The sequence below is a fragment of the Triticum aestivum genome, chromosome 1B, assembly GCF_018294505.1.
Source record: "Triticum aestivum cultivar Chinese Spring chromosome 1B, IWGSC CS RefSeq v2.1, whole genome shotgun sequence".
NCBI classification, from domain to species: domain Eukaryota; kingdom Viridiplantae; phylum Streptophyta; class Magnoliopsida; order Poales; family Poaceae; genus Triticum; species Triticum aestivum.
The window spans coordinates 67,031,165-67,057,254 of NC_057795.1; the positions used below are offsets into that span (position 1 = coordinate 67,031,165).

At 42.1% G+C, this 26,090-nt stretch overlaps 1 protein-coding gene across 1 annotated transcript; it reads right to left on the reverse strand.

Moving 5' to 3' along the window:
* Nucleotides 1-21,973: 21,973 nt before the first annotated feature.
* On the reverse strand, nucleotides 21,974-25,662 carry LOC123086894 (glycine-rich cell wall structural protein). The gene is made up of 3 exons (XM_044508722.1): nucleotides 25,128-25,662; nucleotides 24,978-25,034; nucleotides 21,974-22,727 (listed from the first exon to the last, which is right to left on the reverse strand). Exons 1-3 carry the CDS (start codon nucleotides 25,554-25,556, stop codon nucleotides 22,422-22,424), a joined length of 792 nt encoding a protein of 263 aa, XP_044364657.1. The 5' UTR covers nucleotides 25,557-25,662; the 3' UTR covers nucleotides 21,974-22,421.
* Between the last annotated feature and the right edge of the window lie 428 nt (nucleotides 25,663-26,090).

Below are 26,090 nucleotides of genomic sequence, written 5' to 3' on the forward strand. Positions count from 1 at the left end.
AAAGTCCGAAGCCTCATCCCGACTTGTGGGGGAATAATAGTCTTCATCATACTTTCCTCACTTGGGACGATGCTCTAATAATGAAGATCATCACACTTTTATTAATTTACAACTCAAGAATACAACTCAATACTTAAAACAAGATATGACTCTATATGAATGCCTCCGGCGGTGTACCGGGATATGCAATGAATCAAGAGTGACATGTATGAAAAATTATGAAGGTGGCCTTGCCACAAATACAGTGTCAACTACATGATCATGCAAAGAGCAATATGACAATGATGGAACGTGTCATAATAAACAGAAAGGTGGAAAGTTGCATGGCAATATATCTCGGAATGGCTATGGAAATGCCATAATAGGTAGGTATGGTGGCTGTTTTAGGAAGGTAAATAATGGGTGCATAATACTGGTGAAAGTTGCACGGCATAATAGAGGCTAGCAAAGTGGAAGGGTGAGTGTGCATATATCCATGGACTCACATTAGTCATAAAGAACTTATATACTTATTGCAAAAGTCTACTTGCCCTCGAAGCAAAGTACTACTACGCATGCTCCTAGGGGAAGGGTTGGTAGGAGTTAACCATCGCGCGATCCCGACCTCCACTCATAAGGAAGATAATTAAAAGAGCACCCCATGCAACAAATTTGTCACACAACTTTTACCATACATGCATGCTACGGGACTTGCCAACTTCAACACAAGTATTTCTCAATTTCATAATTACCCAACTAGAATGACTCTAACATTACCACCTTTATATCTCAAAAGAATTATCAAGCATCAAATTGATCATAGTGTTTAATGCACTTCCTATGATAGTTTTTATTATACCCAACTTGGACAAAATTTATAACCATCGCAAATACCATGCTGTTCTAAAAGACTCTCAAAATAATATAAGTGAAGCATGAGAGATCAAAAATTTCTTCAAAATTAAGCCATCGCCGTGCTCTAAAAATATAAGTGAAGCACATAGAGCAAAACTATCTAGCTCAAAAGATATAAGTGAAGCACATAAAGTGTTCTAATAAATTCTAATCAAGTGGGATTCTCCCAAAAGGTGTGTACAGCAAGGATGATTGTGTAAATCTAAAAAGCAAAGACTCATATCATACATGATGCTCCAAGCAAAACACATATCATGTGGCGAATAAAAATATAGCTCCAAGTAAAGTTACACATAGACGAAGACGAAAGAGGGGATGCCTTTCGGGGTATCCCCAAGCTTAGGATTTTGGTTATCCTTGAATATCTTGGGGTGCCATGGTAATCCCCAAGCTTACGCTCTTTCCACTCCTTATTCCATAATCCATCAAATCTTTTCCCAAAACTTGAAAACATCGCAACACAAAACTCAACAGGAAATCTCATAAGTTCCGTTAGTGTAAGAAAGAAAAACCATCACATAAGGTACTTTAATGAACTCATTCTTCATTTATATTGTTGTTAAACCTACTTTATTCCAACTTCTCTATGGTTCATACCCTACATACTAGCCATAGACGCATCAAAATAAGCAAACAACACACGAAAAACAGAATCTGTCAAAAACAGAACAGTCTGTAGTAATCTGTCACTCTCAAATACTTATGCAACTTTAAAAATCCTACCAAAATAGGAAGTCCTGGGAAATTTGTCTATTAATCAACAGCAAAAAGAACCAACACAAAAGCACGTTTCTGTGAATAACTAAAATTATTTTTGTGCGCCCAAAGTTTCTGTTTTTCAGCAGAATCAAATTAACTATCACCATAGGTTATCCTATAGGTTCTACTTGGCACAAACACTAATTAAAACATAAAAACACATCTAAACAGAAGGTAGATGAAAAACTTATTACTAAATAGAAGCAAAAACGAAAACAAATTGGGTTGCCTCCCAACTAGCGCTATCGTTCAACGCCCCTAGCTAGGCATAAAAACGATGATAGATCTAAGTAGTGCCATAATAATAAGATAGATCACAAAAAATCATCTCATATTCTCTACGTTCAGCAGCAAGTTTTCTTTGAGGCAAGCAAAAATAATCAAAAGGGCTAAATTTAATGGGACAAAAGTCCCCAAGATCAATCTGAGGAGGTATGGGTTCCTCCCTTAGCCCTTCATAATGCACAACCAATTCATCATTATAAATATTCTTTTGACAGAACCTCTTGAGTCTACACTCAAGAGAGTATCCTAGCTCATTATTTAGAATAGCAAAATCGTTATTGAGTTCAGAAATTTTATCAATTAGAACAGTGGTAGGAACCTTTTTCCTAAGGTTCTCATTAAAAGCAATATAGTCCAAAGATTGGAAACGCATAATCTCCTCTTGGTCAAAGAGAATCACCTCTATGGGAGGACGACCGGAGTCCACCCTATAGTGCGCAAAAATTTCTTTGGATTCTTTTATGATAAATCTAAACTCATGTGCCAAAAAGATAGTAGTTGCGTGCTTAACAAAAGAATGCTCAATATTAGAAAATTCTAGGAAAATTCTTTGTATGCAAGGATGCATGTGCATAAACTGTCTTTCAAGTTCAACTATAAGCATGGCGATGGCATCCGCAAGACTACTAGTTCTATGCAAGATAGAACTACCCATAGAAGGTAAAGCACCGGCACAAGTAAAGAAATCTTGAATAACCCATTTTCCAATAATATTACCACTACCGATTCGAAACTTTTTAGTATGTAAGATAGGGGTTTTTCAGCAGGAACGTCAGGATTTTCCATGTTATCATTATTGTCCATATCGACGATAATCTCCCCAATTTTAGATATGACGGTGAGCAAATAAAAGACAAGCGAACGAGAGAGGAGATTGGGAAAGAGAGGGTGAATAAAACGGCAAGGGTGAAGTGGGGGAGAGGAAAATGAGAGGCAAAAGGCAAATAATGTAAGTGTGAGGGAGATGAGTTTGTGATGGGTACTTGGTATGTCTTGACTTGAGCGAAGACCTCCCCGGCAACGGCGCCAGAAATCCTTCTTGCTACGTCTTGAGCTTGCGTTGGTTTTCCTTGAAGAGGAAAGGGTGATGCAACAATAGTAGCGTAAGTATTTCCCTTAGTTTTTGAGAACCAAGGTATCAATCCAGTAGGAGGCTCCTCAGAAGTCCCACGCACCTATACAAACAAACAAGAGCTTGCAACCAACGCAATAGATGGGTTGTCAATCCCTTCAAGGCCACTTGCAAAAGTGAGATCTGATAGAGATAATATGATAAGATAAATATATTTTTGGTATTTTATGATATAGATTGGAAAAGTAAAGATGCAAACAAAAGTAGATTGAAAGCTTTATATGATAAAAGATAGACCCGGGGGGCATAGGTTTCACTACTGGCTTCTCTCAAGATAGCATAAGTATTACGGTGGGTGAACAAATTATTGTCGAGCAATTGATAGAAAAGTGAATAATTATGAGATTATGTAGGCATGATCATGTATATAGGCATCACGTCCGTGACAAGTAGACAGACTCCTACCTGCATCTACTACTATTACTCCACATATCGATCGCTATCCAGCATGCATCTAGAGTATTAAGTTCACAAAGAACAGAGTAACACATTAAGAAAGATGATGTAGAGGGATAAACTCATGCAATATGATATAAACCCCATCTTTTTATCCTCGATGGAAAAAATACAATACGTGCCTTGCTGCCCCTGCTGTCACTGGGAAAGGACACTGCAAGATTGAACCAAAAGCTAAGCAGTTCTCCCATTGCAAGAAAGATCAATCTAGTAGGCCAAACCAAACTGATAATTCGAAGAGACTTGGAAAGATAACTTAATCACACATCAAAGAATTCAGAGGAGATTCAAATATTTCTCATACATAAACTTGATCATAAACCCACAATTCATCAGATCTCGACAAACACACCGCAAAAAGAGTTACATCGAATAGATCTCCAAGAAGATCGAGGAGAACTTTGTATTGAGATTCAAATAGAGAGAAGAAGCCATCTAGCTAATAACTATGGACCCGAAGGTTTGTGGTAAACTACTCACAACTCATCGGAAGGGCCTTGGAGATGATGTAGAGGCCCTCTGTGGTCGATTCCCCCTCCGGTGGAGCGCCGACGAAGGCTCCAAGATGGGATCTTGCGGATACAGAAGGTTACAGTGGTGGAAATAGTTTTTCATGGTCGCTTCTGATGTTTTCAGGGTACATGGGTATATATAGGAGGAAGAAGTAGGTCGGTGGATGCTCGAGGGGCCCACAAGGGTGGGGGCACGTCGGGCACCCTCATGGCCGCCTCGCTTGTTTCTTGACTTCCACTCCAAGTCCTCTGGATCACGTTTGTTCCAAAAAGATCACTCCCGAAAGTTTCATTCCGTTTGGACTCCGTTTGATATTTCTTTTGTTCAAAACACTAAAATAGGCAAAAAAACAACAATTCGGGTTGGGCCTCCGGTTAGTAGGTTAGTCCCAAAAATGATATAAAAGTGTAAAGTAAAGCCCATAAACACCCAAAATGGGTAATATAATAGCATGGAACAATAAAAAATTTATAGATACATTGGAGACGTATCACCAAGTTTCTCAAACCTCTCTCGGCATGAGGCCACTATTTGAGGATATACCTACAAGCAAAGTTCAGATTGCCTGTGCTGCCTCTTATGTACTCAAAAGTTTACTCGTACAAGCATTAATTTTAGCCAGAAGTACGTCCGACTGAACACCATTTACCAGTCTGTACCCTAGGTAATTAAAGTTCGTTCATGGATCATATTGGCTGTGATCTCAATCATTTGGATGCATAAACATACTGAACATGTGCATATCTGAATCTTCTTGTGAATTATCTATGAATATTGTCGTGTGATCTATCAATCATTTGGATGCATAGACATGCTGAACTTGTGTATATATGAATCTTTTGAGTTGTTGATAGTCAATGTTGGCTATGAATATGAACATGTCCTATGAACCTGAGTTTGATACGAATGTTTACCTTTTCTGTTGTACTTGTGTGTGAACTTGTTAGTATGCCTACTATGGGGTATGTGACGTGTGGGTGTCAATGGCGCACCTTCTTCCCGAGAAGAATTGCACCTGCTTTGTTAGGGTAGCAATGGCGCATCAGCTCTTTTTAATCTTTTTGCTCTGTCTCCCCCCTCCCCGGCTCAACCCCTGCCGTAATGTTTTCGGCCTAAAAACAAACATAGTACTGTGTTGTTTTTGGGGCTTGATGAAAAATCGAGTGCTAGTTTCTATAGGTTCGCCCGCCCAGCAAATGGGTTGCTGGTCCACCACGGACAGGGAGGCTAAAAATACAAGTTGTATGGTGCAGAGGCAAGTAAAAAAAACGCCATCGAGAGCCATCCACTGAAGAAAAAAAATTGCTCCTGATGTGCTTCTTCAGTCGTGCCGCCGACCCCCTCTTTAATCCAGTTCGCTCGGGGATCTGGTATCGTTTTTTTCCAGAGGGAAAACAAGTATCAACTAGGCCTAGGTTTTGTATTTTAACATGCGTAGCCCACGACATACGGTGACAGTGGTTTCAACTTATTTTTTGAGGTCCATACCGGCCTATGGGCTTTTTCTTAAAGATCGGCAGCCTAATGTATTTTTTAATAAAACGCAAGTCTCTGTTCTATTTATCTATATATAAGAATAATAATGTTGTGTCCAATTTATGTTTTCCCTTTTAACCACATTATTTATATTTATATTATTACTATTATCGTATATTTTATAGAGACTTATATATACATTATAAAAACAGCCCATGTGTTATTAACTTATAAAAGTAAATGTTTAACAGAAGTTAGCAAGAAAATCCTGGTTGTTTTTGACTCACAGGCAAGGAAAATCCTGGTGATTGTGTACAAAAGCTTGCGAAGATTTTAAGGACCAATGTAATAATTACGCGCTCATTTTTATTTTGAGCAATAACTCGCTAATTTGTTAATTATATATATAAAAAATATGCCTCTCCGGTTTATTTTTGATATTAATTGCTCCTTCTAACATAACATTATACATATAACGAGCCCAACTAATTCGTGTATTTCAAGGAAGTGCAAATGAGCTGGGATTTTTTAGAAAATATAAATGGGCTGCATTGACGCGAAATTATTTGTTCACCCAGCCCAGCAAATGGACTGTACACTCTAGAAAACATGGGTTAAATATATGCCACATTTTTGCAGGCTGACATGTGGGCCAATAGGTCAAAACCTACGCAGGGCGTTGTCAACTTGGTCAACAAATGATTATGACATCCACAGCCATTGGATTTATATCCAACGGTCGGCATGCACCTTCAATCTCTCGTCTTCTTCCTTCAGCATCGTCGGGACCGCCTGGTCCAGCCTCTGGCGGCTAGCGGCTCTGCTTAGCACGCATCGCTGCAAAGCGCTACCCCACCGCCGGCCAGGCTATCCCTCCACCCCTCCACACCTCCTGTTATTCTCCACCGACTGCAGCCCCATGCCGCACCAGAACCAGTTATAACCCTTCTCCTCCTCTTAATATGCGACTCCACCGCCGCGTCTTCCCATCTCCGAGTCGTTCCCGTCCGGGGCCTCACCGTCGTCCACTGCCTCGCTGCACTCGGTACGGCGTGGTCAACAAACCAGAGTCATCGGAAGAGGACTATATGTGGAGAGCCTAACGGCTGGGACCCACGAGGTCCATGATCGCATGCCAGGAAAGTTCCTCCTTATTAAGCTGAAAAAAATGTTTCCTCCACCTGACAGCTGGGACCCACCGGCTGTATCTTCGCATGGAAGGAACTGCCTCCTTGTTATGCAAAAAAATTATTCCTCCACTTGACAGCTGGGACCCGTTAGATTAGGTGGCTGACTTTTGGGCCTACTAAGCGGACATGTACGCAAGGATTTTTCAACTTAATCAACAAATGATTCTAGTAGCTGGACCATTGGATTTTAATCCAGCAGCCGTGCTCCTTCTTCAACCTATGTTCTTGCTCCTTTCTCCCGTGGGCGGCACCGCGGATGTGCTGCCGCGCACCTGAACCAGTCAAGTTTCCCACTCCTCTCCATCCGCGACTCTGGGTCGTTCCAGTTTGGGGCCATCTTCCCATCTCCGGGTCGTTCCAGTCTGGGGACTAGCCATCGTCCACTGGCCTTGGTGCGCTCGGCATGGTGTGGTCAACGTGGTCAACAACCGAGAGTCATCGGAAGATGACTGTACGTGAGAGACTGATAGTGGGGATGCACCACGCCCATGGACGCATGCATGAAACGGAACGTGGCGTGGTCAACATGGTCAAGGAACGACTTCCATCGGAAGTGTACTGTACGTGGAGAGGCTGACAGCTGGGGCCACGACCGCAGCAGGTAAGTGCCTCCTTATTACGCGGAAAATAATGATTCCTCCACCTGACAGCAGGGACCCACCGGACGGGCCACCGTATTTTGTGAAAAAAAACATTTCCCCCTAACTGCTGGGACCCACTGGACGGGCCACCGTATTTCATGAAAACAACATTCCCCCCACTGTCAGCTCGGACCCACCGGAAGTGCCTCCTTATTACGCAGAAAAAATGAATACTCCCCCTGCTAGCTGGGACCCACCTTGGTGGGAGGCTGACTTGTGGGCCTACTAAGTTGACGGGGACGGAGGGCTTTGTCAACTTAGTCAATATGAACGATTCTAGATCCATTGACCGTACGAAGTCCATCCAACGGCTGTAGTGCTTCTTCAACCTCTAGTCTTCTTGCTCCAGCCGCCCAAACCAGCCCCGGTCGTGTCGCGTGCTCCTGCCTCCCGTGGCCGGCTGTGATGCCGCGGAGGCTTCACCATCCCCTACTACTCCCACCACTGGCCAGGCCATCCCTCTACTCACCCACACCCTCTTTTATTCTGCGGCGACGGGAGCCTCACACCGCAGCCGAACCAGTGAACCCTCATACTCCTCTATGCGTGGGCATCCACTGCCGCATCTTCTCCGGCTCTGTGCCGTCCCCTTCCTAGGACTCGCCGCCATCCACCGCCCTGGTGCTCACGGCACGGCGTGGTCAACATGGTCAAGGAACGACTTTCATCGAAAGAGTACTGTACGTTGATAGGCTGACAGCTGGGTCCACGGCAGCCACAAGGAATTGACTCCTTATTACGCGCAAAAAAATTATTCCTTCACCTGACAATAGGGACCCACCGGACAGGCAACCGTATTTCACGAAAAAATGTTTCCCCCCTGACAGCTGGTGATACGTCTCCAACGTATCTATAATTCATGAAGCATTCATGCTATAATATTATCTGTTTTGGATGCTTACGGGCTTTATTATACACTTTTATATTATTTTTGGGACTAACCTATTAACCGGAGGCCCAACCCATATTGCTGTTTTCTTGCCTATTTCAGTGTTTCGAAGAAAAGGAATATCAAACGGAATGAAACCTTCAGGAAAGTTATTTTTGGAACGGAAGCAATCCAGGGGACTTGGGGTGCAAGTCAGGGAAGCTTCGAGGAGGCCACGAGGCAAGGGGGCACGCTCGCCCCCCTGGGCGCGCCCTCCACGCTCGTGGGCCCCTCGTGGCTCCACTGACCGACTTCTTTCGCCTATATAAGTCCATATACCCTAAAACCTTCGGGGAACACAATAGATCGGGAGTTCTGCCGCCATGAGCCTTTGTAGCCACCAAAAACCTCTCGGGATCCCGTTCCAGCACCCTGAGGGGGATCCCTTACCGGAGGCCATCTTCATCATCCCGGCGCTCTCCATGACGAGGAGGGAGTAGTTCACCCTCGGGGCTAAGGGTATGTACCAGTAGCTATGTGTTTGATCTCTCTCTCTCTCGTGTTCTCTCTATGGCACGATCGTGATGTATCACGAGCTTTGCTATTATAGTTGGATGTTATGATGTTTCTCCCCCTCTACTCTCTTGTAATGGATTGAGTTTTCCCTTTGAAGTTATCTTATCGGATTGAGACTTTAAGGATTTGAGAAAACTTGATGTATGTCTTGTCGTGCTTATCTGTGGTGACAATGGGATATCACGTGATCCACTTGAAGTATGTTTTGGTGATCAACTTGCGGGTTCCGCCCATGAACCTATGCATAGGGGTTGGCACACGTTTTCGTCTTGACTCTCCGGTAGAAACTTTGGGGCACTCTTTGAAGTACTTTGTGTTGGTTGAATAGATGAATCTGAGATTCTGTGATGCATATCGTATAATCATACCCACGGATACTTGAGGTGACAATGGAGTATCTAGGTGACATTAGGGTTTTGGTTGATTTGTGTCTTAAGGTGTTATTCTAGTACGTACTCTTGAATAGATTGAACGGAAAGAATAACTTTGAGGTCGTTTCGTACCCTACCATAATCTCTTCGTTTGTTCTCCGCTATTAGTGGCTTTGGAGTGACTCTTTGTTGCATGTTGAGGGATAGTTATATGATCCAGTTATGTTATTATTGTTGAGAGAACTTGCACTAGTGAAAGTATGAACCCTAGGCCTTGTTTCCTAGCATTGCAATACCGTTTACGCTCACTTTTATCATTAGTTACCTTGCTGTTTTTATAATTTCAGATTACAAAAACCTATATCGACCATCCATATTGCACTTGTATCACCATCTCTTCGCCGAACTAGTGCACCTATACAATTTATCATTGAATTGGGTGTGTTGGGGACACAAGAGACTCTTTGTTATTTGGTTGCAGGGTTGTTTGAGAGAGACCATCTTCATCCTATGCCTCCCACGGATTGATAAACCTTAGGTCATCCACTTGAGGGAAATTTGCTACTGTCCTACAAACCTCTGCACTTGGAGGCCCAGCAATGTCTACAAGAAGAAGGTTGTGTAGTAGACATCAAGCTCTTTTCTGGCGCCGTTGCTGGGGAGGTGAGTGCCTGAAGGTATATCTTTAGATCTTGCAATCGAATCTTTTAGTTTCTTGTTTTATCACTAGTTTAGTATATAAAAGAAAACTACCAAAAAATGGAATTGAGTTTGTCTCATACGCTTCATCTTTTTAATATCTTTCGTGAGAATGATGGAAAAGAAAATTGTGCTCAATTGCTAGAAGAAGAATGCATTAAAATGCTTGGCACTAAATCTTTGAATTATGAGCATGGTTGCAATGTTGTTAGTATGAACTCTTTGAATATCCATAGTACTAATGATGATTGCACTTTTAGTGATGATTGCACTAGTTATGATGACAATGTCTCCTATAAGCATGTCGATTTTTGTGGAGTACATTGGGTTTGCAGGTACACACCAAATAGGGAAAATAGATATTGCAAGAGGCATAAGCATTTAGAAACTAAATTATTGCAAGAAAGTCTTGATGTTTGTGCTGAAAAACTCAATATTTTTCGCGATCCTTGTGAACTTTGCAATGAACATGGTCATTTAAATCTCCAATGCAAATTGTTTCATGATCGAATCATGTCCAAAAATTGTGATGACTTGATTTCCCTTGCACATCATAATGAAATTAGTTTGCTTTTTGGTTATGAAGAATTGAAACGTGCAACTAAGAATATTCCAGAATTTGCCCTTAAGAGATTTCTTGATTTTGATCTAGAGAAGATTTATATGTATTGTACGGTGAATTGCATTGAAAATCCTTATATTACCAATTACATAAAGAAAAGAAAGCAAATAGAAGATGAAGAGAATACTAATGAAAGGGAAGAGACTTCCCAATCTCCTCCTATTATTTCTTATGATGAATCAGGTAACGGGGAGGAGCTTTCTATTCAACCAATCTCATCAATAAGGAGCTCAGAGAAGAAGGTTGAACCCACACATAATGTGAAGAAGAAAAAGAAAAGACGGAGCAGCAAAGGTAAAAAGGTATCTCTCCCAAATCATGTTGCTCCTACTACTCATTGTGATGATGATAATTGCTATACTATTGGTGCTATCCATACTATTAATGATGAGAGTGATTATGCTTATGATATGAAAGGGCCCAAGCTTGGGGAAGCTATGTTTGATGAGGATGACATATTTGAGAATATATTTGCTGAAATTAATGTTTGTCCCAAGCTTGGGTATGCTAAGTTTAATGAAGATGATATTTTTAGCCTCCCAAGTTTTGATATGCAAAGTTGTTATGACGATAGCATGCCTCTTATTTATGATGACTATATTGATGAAAGTGGGTTTGGAAGAGTGTCAACTTTAGGAAGTAGTGATCCCACTATTTTGGAGGATGTTGAATCTTATTGTGATGAATATGAAAGTGGATTTGGAGAGGTCATGACTTTATTTAGTGATGATTCCACTATCTTGGAAGAGGTTTCAATCGATTATGATGAGAACAAAGTTGCTACTTATGATGATTATTGTGATGAAACTTATGCTATAAAAAGTAGTGATGATTATATTTATAAAAATTGTCATGATTATGATTACCCTTTTTCTGAACATTACTCTTTTAATGTGGAAACAATTTTTAGTATTCGAGTTTCTTATGATACTCCCACTATTCTGAATAAGAAGAATTTTGCTTATGTGAAGAGTAGTAAATTTTCCTTGCAAGTAGATCATGGAAAGAATGCCTTAGGTGCTGGTTATATTGTTGAATTTATTCATGATGCTACTGAAAATTGTTATGAGGGAGGAACATATGCTTGTAGGAATTGCAATAATATCAAGTTTCCTCTCTATGTGCATAAAGTTTTGAAGCTATGCTTGTTTTACCTTCCTATGCTAGTTGATTATTGTTCCCATAAGTTGTTTGCTCACAAAATCCCTATGCATGGGAAGAGGGTTAGACTTAAATGTGTGCTATTCATATGCTTCATGATGCTCCCGTTATGTTTCAATTCTTATCTTTCATGTAAGCATCATTGTCATCATCATGCCTAGCTAGAAAGACATTAAAGAAAAGCGCTTGTTGGGAGACAACCCAATATTTATCCTTACTGTTTTTGTGTGTTCACATGATTATGCTACTGTAGTATTCAAGTTTAATAGCTTTTGTTTCAATAAAGTGCCAAGTAAGACCTTTAGGATAGCTTACGGTGATAGTTGTGTTGATCCTGCTAAAAATCAAAAACTTTTGCACCCAGTAAATTAGTTTTGATAATTCACATAAACGTGCTTTTGTTCTTATTATTATTGCTCTGGATTGGTACACAAATTTATTAGGACTTCCTAATTTGGTAGGATTTGTGGAGTTCTATAAGTATACGTTTGATACAGATTACTATAGTCTGTACTGTTTTGGCAGATTGCTGTTATGTTTGCATTGTTTGCATATGTTTGCTTGTTTAATGATTCTATTTGAGGATAGGAGTATTAAATATGCAGAGGCATTTAGTATGCAATGTTTAATAATAATTTTAGTGATTTGTTACAGTAGAAAATGATAAGGTTTTGCATTGGTTTATACTAACTTATCTCACGAGTTCTTGTTGAGTTTTATGTGGATGAAGTTTTTAAGAAATAGAGAAACCATGATATGAGAGGAATTAAGAAGACACAAAAGCTCAAGCTTGGGGATGACCAAGGCACCCCAAGATAATATTCCAAGAACTCTCAAGCATCTAAGCTTGCGGATGCCCCGGTAGGCATCCCACCTTTCTTCTTCAACAATTATCGGTTAGTATCGGTTGAACCTAAGTTTTTGCTTCTTCACATGAGTTGTGTTATCCTTGCAATGTCATTTTATTTTGTTTTGCTTGTTGTTTGAATAAAATACCAAGATTTGAAATTCTTAAATGAGAGAGAGTCTTCACATAGCTACATAATTATTTAACTACTCATTGATCTTCACTTTTATCTTTTTGGAGTAGTTTGTCATTTACTCGTGTGCTTCACTTATATCCTATGAGTAAATGGTTGAATAAGTTGAATGTCATAAATTTGAAATTATATATGTTTCATTTGCTTATCCCATGGGGAGTAATGACTTCACATCTAAGAAGTAGATGTTGTAAATTTATTGAAGGTTAGCAAGCATCGTATTGGTCATTTGAACAATTCATGAAAGAATATTGAAGGAAGAGAGACTTCACATATAAATATACTATCTTGGACATCTTTTATAATTGTGAGCACTCATTAAGTATGACATGCTAAAGAGTTGATGTTGGACAAGGAAGACAACGTAATGGGTTATGTTTTCTCACATCTTAGTTAAAGTATATTGTCATGGATCATTCAAACATGTTGAGCTTGCCTTCCCCCCTCATGCTAGCCAAAATTCCTTGAACCAAGTAGAGATACTGCTTGTGCTTCCAAATATCCTTAAACCCAGTTTTTGCCATGAGAATCCACCATACCTACCTATGGAGAGTAAGATCCTTCAAGTAAGTTGTCATGTTGCAAGCAATAAAAATTGCTCTCGAAATATGTATGACTTACTAGTGCGGAGAAAATAAGCTTTATACGATCGTGTGATATGGAAGTAATAAAAGCGACGGACTGCATAATAAAGGTTCATATCAGAAGTGGCAATATAAAGTGACGTTCTTTTGCATTAAGATTTTGTGCATCCAACCCTAAAAGCATATGACAACCTCTGCTTCCCTCTGCGAAGGGCCTATCTTTCACCTTATGTCTTTTACTTTATGCAAGAGTCAAGGTGATCTTCACCTTTCCCTTTTTCATTTTATCCTTTGGCAAGCACCTCGTGTTGGAAAGATCCTGATATATATATATCCAATTGGATGTAAGTTAGCATGAACTATTATTGTTGACATCACCCAACGGTGAATATGTTGGGAGGCAAAATTATAAGCCCCTATCTTCCTCAGTGTCCGATTAAAACTCCATAACCATAAGTATTGCGTGAGTGTTAGCAATTGTAGAAGACTATATGATAGTTTAGTATGTGGAGTTTGCTAAATCAAAGCTCTGACATAGACCCTTCCTGAAAATAAGATGAATTGTAATTGTTTGATGACTGAGAATGAAGTTTGCCAGTTTTCAAGAAAGTTTATGGTCTATGCTTTAACATGTGAATAGCTTGTTACTTGATCTTGAGAAGTTTTATGAGATGACCTATTGTTATGACATATAATCATGCTACAAAAGATGATTGAAATTATCATTGATCAAACTTGTGCACCTGCTAGCATTCACACTTCATAAATTCTTTCTTTTATCATTTACCTACTCGAGGATGAGCAGGAATTAAGCTTGGGGATGCTGATCATCTCCAACGTATCTATAATTTATGAAGCATTCATGCTATAATATTATCTGTTTTGGATGTTTACGGGCTTTATTATACACTTCTATATTATTTTTGGGACTAACCTATTAACCGGAGGCCCAGCCCATATTGTTCTTTTCTTGCCTATTTCAGTGTTTCGAAGAAAAGGAATATCAAACGGAATCCAAACAGAATGAAACCTTCGAGAAAGTTATTTTTGGAACGGAAGCAATCCAGGGGACTTGGAGTGCAAGTCAGGGAAGCTTCAAGGAGGCCACGAGGCAGGGGAGCGCGCCCACCCCCCTGGGCGCGCCCTCCACCCTCGTGGGCCCCTCGTGGCTCCCCTGACCGACTTCTTTCGCCTATATAAGTCCACATACCCTAAAACCTTCGGGGAACACAATAGATCGGGAGTTCCGCAACCGCGAGCCTCTGTAGCCACCAAAAGCCTCTCGGGAGCCCGTTCCGGCACCCTGCCGGAGGGGGGATCCCTCACCGGTGGCCATCTTCATCATCCTGGCACTCTCCATGACGAGGATGGAGTAGTTCACCCTCAGGGCTGAGGGTATGTACCAGTAGCTATGTGTTTGATCTCTCTCTCTCTTTCGTGTTCTCTCTATGTCACGATCTTGATGTATCGCGAGCTTTGCTATTATAGTTGGATCTTATGATGTTTCTCTCCCTCTACTCTCTTGTAATGGATTGAGTTTTCCCTTTGAAGTTATCTTATCGGATTGAGTCTTTAAGGATTTGAGAACACTTGATGTATGCCTTGCCGTGCTTATCTGTGGTGACAATGGGATATCATGTGATCCTCTTGATGTATGTTTTGGTGATCAACTTGCGGGTTCCGCCCGTGAGCCTATGCATAGGGGTTGGCACACGTTTTCGTCTTGACCCTCCGGTTGAAACTTTGGGGCACTCTTTGAAGTACTTTGTGTTGGTTGAATAGATGAATCTGAGATTGTGTGATGCATATCGTATAATCATATCCACGGATACTTGAGGTGACAATGGAGTATCTAGGTGACATTAGGGTTTTGGTTGATTTGTGTCTTAAGGTGTTATTCTAGTACGGACTCTTGAATAGATTGAATGGAAAGAATAACTTTGAGGTGGTTTCGTACCCTGCCATAATCTCTTGGTTTGTTCTCCGCTATTAGTGGCTTTGGAGTGACTCTTTGTTGCATGTTGAGGGATAGTTATATGATCAAGTTATGTTATTATTGTTGAGAGAACTTGCACTAGTGAAAGTATGAACCCTAGGCCTTGTTTCCTAGCATTGCAGTACCGTTTACGCTCACTTTTATCATTAGTTACCTTGCTGTTTTTATAATTTCAGATTACAAAAACCTATATCTATCATCCATATTGCACTTGTATCACCATCTCTTCGCCGAACTAGTGCACATATACAATTTACCATTGTATTGAGTGTGTTGGGGACACAAGAGACTCTTTGTTATTTGGTTGCAGGGTTGTTTGAGAGAGACTATCTTCATCCTACGCCTCCCACGTATTGATAAACCTTAGGTCATCCACTTGAGGAAATTTGCTACTTTCCTACAAACCTCTGCACTTGGAGGCCCAACAACGTCTACAAGAAAAAGGTTGTGTAGTAGACATCAGCTGGGACCCACCAGCTACATCTTCACACGCAAGGAAGTGCATCTGGGAAAAAACGATTCACCCCCCTGACTGCTTGGACCCACCAGCTACATCTTCGCACGCAAGGAAGTGCCTGACACTCGGGACCCACCTGGTCAAAGCATACGTAGCGTTGTCATTCTGATCGTGAACGTGTACGTACATACTGGTCGATGTAGAGGCGCGCACGTGTCATAGTAGAGGCACGCACGTAGCATCTACACGTACGTACAACGGCCAGGGTGCAAGAAAGTAAATACGGCCACGTACGTACATGCGGGCGGGGTCTCGAACGCCTACTCGCGCATACATATGGCCAGGGCTCGTGTACATGGCTGGGTCAGAACGGAGAAACTGCGTCGTCGTCATGTTCATGGGAAGGCAACGGAATGCGTCGTGTTCATCGGGAGGCAACGGAACACGTGAGAGCCAACCAGCTTGGACGGAACAGCCGATGGAAATGAGGCCTGGCATACCACACAACAGAGGAAACAGCCTTGTGTTTGACCGGCCACGTTCAAAACGGGATCCTGTTCATCGAGAGGGGTCTGGCATACCGTAAAATGAAGGAAACGGATTTGTGTTGGACCTCCTACGGTCGAAACAGGGTCCTGTTGATCGGGAGGGGTGTGGCATACCGCAAACCGGAGGAAACGGACTTCTGTTGGAGCGCTACGGTCTAAATGGTGGTCCTGTTCATCGGAAGGGGTGTGGCGTACCGCAAAACGGGACTCCATGGGATACTGTTCATCTCTACCCTCGACCTCCTCCAGCCTCCACGGGCTATTGTTCATCCACCGTCAACCTCCTCCAGCCTCCACCTGCCACTGTTCATCCACGGGCTCCTATTCATCCAGTCTCCACCACGCGCTACTTCACCGGCTACTATTCAACCAGCCCTCTCCACGGGCTCCTGTTCAACCACCCCTCCACGGGCTACTGTTCATCCACCCCTCCACCGGCTACTCTTCAACCAGCCCTCCACGGGGTCGTCTTGTTCATCCAGCTCTCCACAAGGTCCTGTTCATCCAGCCCCAACCGGCTCGATCGATAGGGGTCCTGTTCATCTAGAGGCAACACCACGGGATCCTGTTCATCCACCCCCACCGGGAACTGTTCATCCAACCCCCCCTCCCCCCCAGCAACACTCACTATTCATCCAGAGGCAGCATCAATCGGCTTCAGTTAGTAGCAGTAGCGAAGAAATCGCTCGATCGGGTTCAGTTAACAGCCATCGATCGATCGCTCGGGTTCAGTAATGCGTAGCCTGCAGTCCAATCACCCGGTTTTAGTAGGCGAACACCTCGCTCGGGTTCAGTTAGAGCCCAACGCCTCGCACCCACGCGCATGCGTGTACGAGAGAAACGCGCAAACCTCCGTGCATCGCTCGGCCCCGACCACCTACCGTAACCGGGAACACCCCGATATTTTCCTCGCCCTCGCTTCTACCACGGGTTTTTCCGTCATGGACGGCCCAAAGAATGTCATACAGCTGCGTCTCCGGCCCGCCCAGGACGAAAAGCCCATTTTCTGGCGTGATTTTTTGTCATAGAAGTAGGAGCCCACCACATCTATGATGATACCGGATTTTGTCACAATTATCGTCATAGAAGTGTCATAAGTATGATAGAAAAAATTTCATTCGGCCCAAAATGTCACAGATGTGTCTTTTTTTATAGTGAACTGAGCTTTCTTAGAGCATCTACAACCCGGCACCCCAAACATGCCTTAAACGCCCAGTCGGTCCGTCTGGTCATGATTTTTTAACCCAGACGGCTAGGCCACAGTGGTCGCCCAGATCATGGTGGAGATAGTATGTGGCCAAGCCACGAAATCGATGCCGGCAACCCTGACGTATCCACTAGAACCTGAGGTATTTCCTTACCTAGCATCCCCAAGCCCAACGCCTATCCTCACACGCAGTAGCTAAAATTCATGTGCATCTCTACTTCAAATGAAAGGATCTATGCTATAGAAATAAATTGCTTTACCTCACGTTGTTTAGAAGTATATGCACCAATGGAACCAGAGAGTAGTACTTGCTTAGGGAGCTAGACCAGTGCTATGTAAAAGGTGATTTAGGAAGATTTCAATCCTAAAAGGTTCAATGGTATTTTGTATGGTTTAAAGTACAATTTTGGATTAGGTACCTGAATTTGCCTTAGTTTAGAGTACACTTCTCCTAGATCTTAGGTTAACAATCTTGAAGAATAGTGTTTGATTCTTGACAAATCATATGAATGTATTTATGGTTTCAAGGAACATATGAATTTATTTATGGTTTGAAGAAACATATGGATTTCTTAGGTAATCATGGTTCTGATTTTTTACGCTCACCTCATGAGACAACTAATCATGCTAACGACCAGTTCATGTGATGATCCATTAATCATCACATATCAGAAATTAATGGTTCATATTGTGTTTTGTATTTCTATTATATAGTATACTTCTTCAAAGTTTGCATCTCAAGCTAGCCTTCTTAGTGATTCTTGCAATGAAAGATTAAACAAGCCTTTGCAGTATGAGGACTCGTATTTCTTAACCACATGTATTTAGCACCTTTAATGGAACTGCAAGTATCCTTATTAACACCAATCATATTCTACAACTAATTTAGCTCCGTATTGGTCCGGACTCTTGCCTGTTTGCAATTCCCATCTCTTGTTTGCAATTCCTAAAGTTATAGAATTACCATACTAATGTTGCTAATATGTTTGAACAACAGATCTCAAATTAAAAGCTAGGCATGCTCTTCATGATAAATCATGTTTTACAACCAAGCCAGCAAAGTTTTCTGCATTTCATGATTAAGAGATGAAGTCATGTTTGCCAATGTCCCTCGATTAAAAAACGTACATGCCAAGAACTATGGTAACTTATGCCTATCAAGAACTACATGAATTTTTTGTCTTGCTGCAATGACATTACCGAACTATTTCCGTTGGTGTTATAATCATGTTTTCTTTTGCATTGTCAACTTTTAACTTTTATCCTTTGTTAACATGATTATTTAGCATATTCACTTACACGGGTGGTAATAACAGGAGCTATTCATTTGTTAACCTTTAACTTTTGTCGTTTGTTAACATGATTATTTAGCACCTCCTGTTTGATCACGCCGAGGGAGCACCAGACCGTCGTCCTTGCGCCCGTGCACGTCCATGAAGAAGACAAACCGAGATGTGCCACCTCAGATCCACCGTGTGAAGGCAGCGGTGAGCGATCTCCACTTCCCCCCATTTTCCTCTCTCTCTCTCTCTGTCTCTCTCTCTCTCTCTCTCTCTGTGTGTGTTCATCCACTCGGGATTTGATTAGATATTTCGATTTGTTCATTTGCAGGGGGTTGGATCCCAAGGGGAGAGGTGCAGTCCTCCAGAGCTGCTGGATCCCAAAATAAATGCAATTCGAGGCATGCTATAGGTAATTTATTTTGTGTTGTGGCATGATCATTGGATGTTGCATTAGCATAACTATGTATGCAGGATGTAAGTTTTGGATGAAACATAGTTCAGTGCGTAACTAATGTCAGAACCATGGTGTAAACACCATCATCCAGTCATATGTAGGTGAAGGAGGAGCTAGGGGGACAGATCCAGGACATGGGATGCTAACCATCTGCTTGGGAAGGGTTTCTTTCAAATCAGTGAATGGTAACCATCTAACCATGTCAGAGCTTGTTGTTACGTCCACCCACCGAGCTGCCGAGTAATATATTGCTTTCCATATTATTCTTGTTCCTGTGACTCATAAGTCATAATGCAAAAAAATAATATGCGTCCAAGGAAGCAGACCAAGATATATGTATCCTTAGTCCTCCCTGTTAACACTGACTTTGTGTGTATGCGTGGCTATTAGCCAAGTAGCAGGCCAAAACTAAATATGGATTGTGTTATGTCCACAGTAAGATATGCAGAGCAAAATATTGGCCTACTAGGTCATTGTACTTCTTAGTTGGACTGTGAAGACCTCAACTATACTTGATGTGTAGTTGCATATTCTTGCTATAATCTGTTCTGACTACCATGCTTTTTAATTTCCAATTTATTATCCAAGAAATGATGTTGTTTCCTAATTTCTTATAATACAATATGGTCTGATAGACATTTTATATGTTTCTCTCATTCTTTGGTCTGGTTTTGAGCTCAGATGTATTCAATGTTGTCTTGCAACAATGCATATTTAGGGTCCTGAAGTTTTATCTATTAAGATAAGCCGATGCTTGTGCGGATTGTTGAATCAATCAAGATGGAAGTTGATGCAATTAGAGTCCCATTGGTAGCATTCCTGTGATCGAGATGCAGACATTCACTTTAGGATCTGAGTTTTTTTTTTTTGCTCACCCCATATGGTAGATGATAACTCAAGCAGTGAATTCATCCACTTCTATACATATTTCCTTCTTTTGCTGTGTTTTGGCATAATCATTGTCTGATTTGAATTTTTGTAAGCCTGCTGAAGTCCTATTGATTGTGTTCCTGCAACCCAGCATGATCACCAAAGGGACGTCTCCTGAAAACTAAGAGAATAACTAATTGTGTATGCTATTTATTTGTGTTCTGTTTTGTGAGATTGAGATGATGCACACTTGATTGAGTGAATTATGTGTCCTTGGCTATTGAGGCCTAACAAGAACTTTGTATTGTATTCTGGGTAAATTTGCTTTGTTTAGAAAGTTCTCTTAAGGATATGTCATGATCATGTATAGGGGGCTGGATGAGTTTTTTGGGGGGGGGGGGGGGGGGGGTGCGGCAAGCCGCAATTCCAATGTAGTAAGATGTGATTCTTTGCATGGAAGGTTGTTGCTGGCGCACTACCAACCAACACATGCAAGTTTAGTAGGCACATCAGTGACTCTGGTTGTTGTCTATTGTGTCATGCTGAAACTGAGGATGAATGCTTTATATGCCCACACGTACCTACATTTTGGGATACTACTCCCTCCGTCCGTCCATGATAGAGTGTACTTTCAACTTTTTTTATGTTTGACCATATTTATATAATAATACACCAAAATTTATGCCATCAAATTAGTAGCGTTAGATTCATGATAAAATATTTTTTCATCATATATCTATTTGGTTTCACAAACATTAATATATTTTTACAATATTTTTGCACAAACTCGATCAAATTTTGAGATAGTTTAACCCTCCAATAATATTGGAAGTATACTCTTTCAAGGACGGAGGCAGTATGTGTCAAGTGTTGCCGATCCGAACAAGAGATACTATTGTTAATTCTGGCCCTGAATGGATTTTTGGTCTACTGGCTAATAGACCTGACAATGAACAAGCGATGATCATTATGCTACTCTGCAGGATTTGGAGTCTATGGAATAAGGTGACACGTGGTAAAGATGTCCCACCTCCTGATTCCTTGAAATTGTTCTTAAGCAGTTATCTATCCTCGTTTCAACAAGCTATGATGCGTAGCGTTGAAGAGATTATCAAGGGCAAGTTTTCATTGTGTGGCTTACTGCCAAAACCTGGGCCACTACAAAGGCTTCACCTCCCATGGCCGAGGCGTGAGCCCGGATGGGTGGCGTTGTCCATCGACGGTTCTTTCGTGCAAGATACTGGTGCAACAGGTACAGGTATGATCCTCAGGGACAACAATGGCACAGTTATTTTCTCAGCATATTGGTACTTATTTCACCGCAAAGATGCCCTTAAAGCTGAGATTAGTGCCACTCTTGAAGGACAGTCACTGAACATACAACGGTCGGAGTTGCCTATCATCATTCATTCTGATAGCCCAACTATCATTGCAGCCTTAACAAACAGTTCACTGGACCTGTCGGCGTATGGTCATCTGATTATGGAGATTAAGAAAATGCTAGCTCTTCGGGTGTTTATTCCGTTAAAAGTAGACATAGTCAAAATAAAGTTGCTAATAGTCTAGCTAATATTGGCGGCCTTGACAAACGGTTCACTGGACTGGTCGTCGTATGGTCATCTGATTATGGAGATTAAGAAAATGCTAGCTTTTCGGCTGTTTATTCCGTTAAAAATAGACATGGTCAGCATAGAGTTGCTAATAGTCTAGCTAATATTGGTCGTTATGAAGATGGTACCGCCTGTTGGTTGCACCGAGTTCTAGACACGCCTTCGGAGTGTAACACTATTTCTAAGGAATAAAACCCATGGTTTACTCCGCAATTTTTTTTTCCGTAAAAGCGACAACATGTTTGGGAATAAGGATATTTTGCGATAGTCACCAGATATGCTTTACATTTTGGCCACAATCTTATCAGAAATGAGCAGTGTTTTGATACAGAAGACGTGAAGTTGCCTGAGAATTTAAGAAATTCTCCTTACAACTGAAGAGTAAGTTTTCACATGCAGAGGGCAGCCCCTGATTCAGCGGGCGGACATGGCAAATATACAAGGGCTGTTGCAGCTAATTTGCTACTGTTCTCGCCCTGACAGTAGCGCATACAAGAGATGCATCCATCTGCTCATGAACTGAGCCAGCACACATCAGGCAATTGTTGGCAAGGGTTTTTGCCCGACTTTCCCAGAACAGAAGCTGATTCAGTAATCAGTATCTAACAAGAGACAGCAAGACACTTATGAAAAAAAGACAAGCGTTGTTATGAGACCAATATACGCTGGTTTAGTCTCTAACAGCTGGCGGTGCTTCGTGCAAGTTTTAGCCGTGTCTTCAGTACCGGCTCACGGAGAGAAATCTGTTGCCAATGGAATGGCAATAGGTTCATCTTCGAGCTGATCTTCGTTCGGTCTGACCTTCTGCGGAGAGAGCCTTTCCTTCAGTTTATCCTTCACTCCTATCATCTTGGCCTTCACTGAAACAGCCTGGTCAATCATCTTGGCCTTCACTGAAACAGCCCGGTCCTGAACCTTCCCTGATACAGTAGCATACATTGTGCTGAAGGCAAGGCTGACCGTAACCCAGTGATCATGGAACTTCTGCCCAATTTCTGCGATCCTCTCCGGTAGGTTCTGGAGCCTTTCGACTCGCTGTGCAGAAATATGGAATGCATCAAAACTTATGTAAATGAAATTTAAATGGGCAGCGTTGTTCATGAAATCAAACAGAGATACAACAAGACAACTCATCCAATATCTACTATCAACACCATATCAAACAGAGACAAGGTCCCAACTACCATGTCACCTTTCTGCTAAGACAATACGAGGTCAAATACAAAGTAGACAGAACCCAGAGTAAGACGCGACGCAACGCAGGAAATCCTCAGGAACATGAAAGAACATACTCCCTCCGTTCCAAAATAGATGACCCAACTTTGTACTAAAGTTAGTACAAAGTTGGGTCATCTATTTTGGAACGGAGGGAGTATGAAACAGATGGTCAAAGTACATCAGAGATGAAATAATTACAAAGAATCCTTGGAATAAGCTGATCAAATGGTTAACAGACGACATGGTGCCAAATTTAGCAGAACTCCCAGCACAAATATATCAACAGATCTACCAGCACAAATATATCAACAGATCTACCAGCACAAATATATTAACAGATCTACCAGCGCAATCTTTAACCTCGTGGGGACATCAAACGAACAGTATTAGTAGCACAGTTGAGGATCTAAACATATCATGCATATAGTTATTTCCAACATCCAAAAACATAGCTATTGGTTTATAACTAAACCACAACAAAATAGCTACAATTATCAAGAACCTCAACTTGGTGGTCAAGCTCACGAAGACCCTCAAGCCAATCAGGACAATCAATCAATCTCCAGTATTAGTAACATAGCAAACAGCTAAGCATAAGATAAAATCACCTTCCCGCAGCAGAATGGCCAGGAACAACGGAACTAACTATATGCCTATAGCAGTGTCCTTCCCGAAGCATAATGACCAGGAACAATGCCATTGAATTACATAATCAAGTAGGCAAGTTTGATTACTATTAGTACAGCCAGTTCAAAAAAAAAAGATTACTATTAGTACAAGAATGAACGGAACATATAGTTGCGCATAGCACCAATATCGTTATGCTGCTCAAGACAAGTTAGGAAAACAGAAATACCGCAAGCAATCTCCAGTAGTTAATCAAGAACCTCAACTTGTACTTGGCACAGGTGCAATATGAGTGCTACGAAATCAGAAATCCCAAATATCAAGGCCATTGAATTAACATATTATCCGGTAGGCAAGCTTCATTATTATCAGTGTCAGAATGAACAGTTTAGCATCTGAACATATAATTACGCATAATTACCAAGCAAAACACGGCTATACACAACTAGTTATTTGATCCAACATCCAACAATATCCAGCATAAACGTTACTATTAGTTCGCGACCAAAACAGTGACAGGAAATCTGGTCATACAGTAGGCAAGTTTCAGCATCTAAGCTTAGATGACCAAGACAATCAAGCAAACTCCATGGTTCATGACGAACCTCAACTTTGTATTCAAGCTCCCGAAGACCATCAACCCAAAATCAATCTCCAGTCTCATACTAATAAAACATAAGAAACAACTAAGCATCTAAGATAAAATCACCTTCCCGAAGCATAATGACCAGTTACAAGTATAGCAGTTTACATCATTTCATAACATACACTCCAGCGTCAATACCATTATGCTCCAGGAGAAAAATCAGGGAAAGAAAAATACCACCAATGACCCAATATAATAGCAATCAAGCAATTCTTGTGGTTAATCATGAACCTCAACTTGGTACTCCAGCTCCTAAAATCGTCAACCCAATTAATTGAGACAATCAAGGAATCTCCAGTTCCAAAAACATAACAAACAGCTAAGCATCTAATATAAATCAGAAAGGTAACAACACAGGTACTAGTACTACTGCCTATAGCAGTTTCAGCAACCAGTATTTGATAAACAGCAAACATGCAGAAACGTTACTCGAGCCACACATCATGAAAACAAAAGTAGCATGGACAAGCCGGGGAAACAAAAAAAAAGCATCGATGACTCTAGCAATTCCAGTCGTTAATCATGAACCTCAATTTGGTACTGCAGCTCCCAAAGATCATCAACCCAATATAGACAATCAAGCAATCTCCAGTTTCATGAACATAACGGCTAAGGATCTAAGATAAATCAGACAAGTAAAACAACACAGCAACATGCTTATAGCAGTATCAAGCAACCAGCATTAATTTGACACGCAGCAAAGATGCAGCAACGTTACTCCAGGCATGTCAGAAAAACAGAAATAACAGAAACAAGCAGCACAATGAAGCAAGCTTGAATGGTCAATCACGAACCTCTACTTGGTAATGCAGCTCCTCGAGGTCCTCCAGCAGGTCACGCTCATCAAGCGTCTGTTCAAAACCAACACGAATCTGAGAATGCAAGCAGCAGCAGGTACCTTGACAGCACAGAAGGGTACATGCAACAGGGGAGAGGAGACGCACCTTCTTCAGGCGGCGCCGAAGGCCTCCCCAGAAACCGTTGGCCTGCTCATGCTCCGACCCGCGCTCGCCGCGCCCACCACGTGCGCTCCCTCCATGCCCATGCCCATGCCCGGCGCCGTCTCCCCCGGACCTCCCGCCATATGAGCCTTCCCCGTGGTATGAGCCCTGCCCGCCCTCGCCGGTCCTCCCGCCGCAAGAGCCTCCCGCCTGGTACGAGCCCTGCCCGCCCTCGCCGGTCCTCCCGCCGTAAGAGCCTCCCCCCTTGTATGAGCCGCGGCCGGTGGATCCATCGGTCCTCACCACGTGGCCTCCCCTCGCAGCCGGGCCGCCACCTCCGCCGCCGGCCCGGCCACCACCGTAGCGGATGCGGCCGACGAGGGCCGCGCGCAACCTGCCCGCCAGGGCCCGGAGCAGCCCGCCGCCGCGCATGGCGGCGATGGGCTAGGGCGCGCAGGGGAGGGAGGGTTTGTCGTCGGAGTTCGAGTTCGAGGGCGTGGGGCGTGGGGGCGCTGCGGCGGTGCGGGAGCTGTGGCTGTTGCGGTGTTGCCCACTTGCCGTTACGCCGCGGGCTGTGTGTGTATAAAGGGACGGAGTGGTCGGTGGAATCCGGAGGGGTAAAATCGGCATACCCTTTCCGGTTTGTGGTCTCCGATAAGATTATCGGTGCTTCGTTAAAATGCAATGCGAAGGTTATTTTCCTACTTCGGTTTGAATTCCAGCCTCGTTCACGCAAACAATCTGTCTGGTGGATGTTTTGGGTTAATCAAAGAGACTCCTTAATTTTCAGTACAGTTGTTTTTCTAGTACTACTTCCTCTGTCCCAAAATATAAGAACATTTTTAACACTACACTAATGTCAAAAACATTCTTATATTATGAACGGAGGGAGTAGTAAATACTCCAGTATACTAGTGCATCAATCAAACTAGTGCTAAAGAGGTATGCATTCAATGGATTAATTAC

Excerpts from the sequence above, each read along its gene's own strand:
- LOC123086894 (XM_044508722.1), bottom strand. The coding sequence starts at position 25,556 with ATGCGCGGCGGCGGGCTGCTCCGGGCCCTGGCGGGCAGGTTGCGCGCG. Across the intron at positions 25,035-25,127 it reads TTCGGCGCCGCCTGAAGAAG|ACGCTTGATGAGCGTGACCT; the intron begins GTGCGTCTCCTC and ends GGTTTTGAACAG. Across the intron at positions 22,728-24,977 it reads AGCTGCATTACCAAGTAGAG|CGAGTCGAAAGGCTCCAGAA; the intron begins GTTCGTGATTGA and ends ATTTCTGCACAG.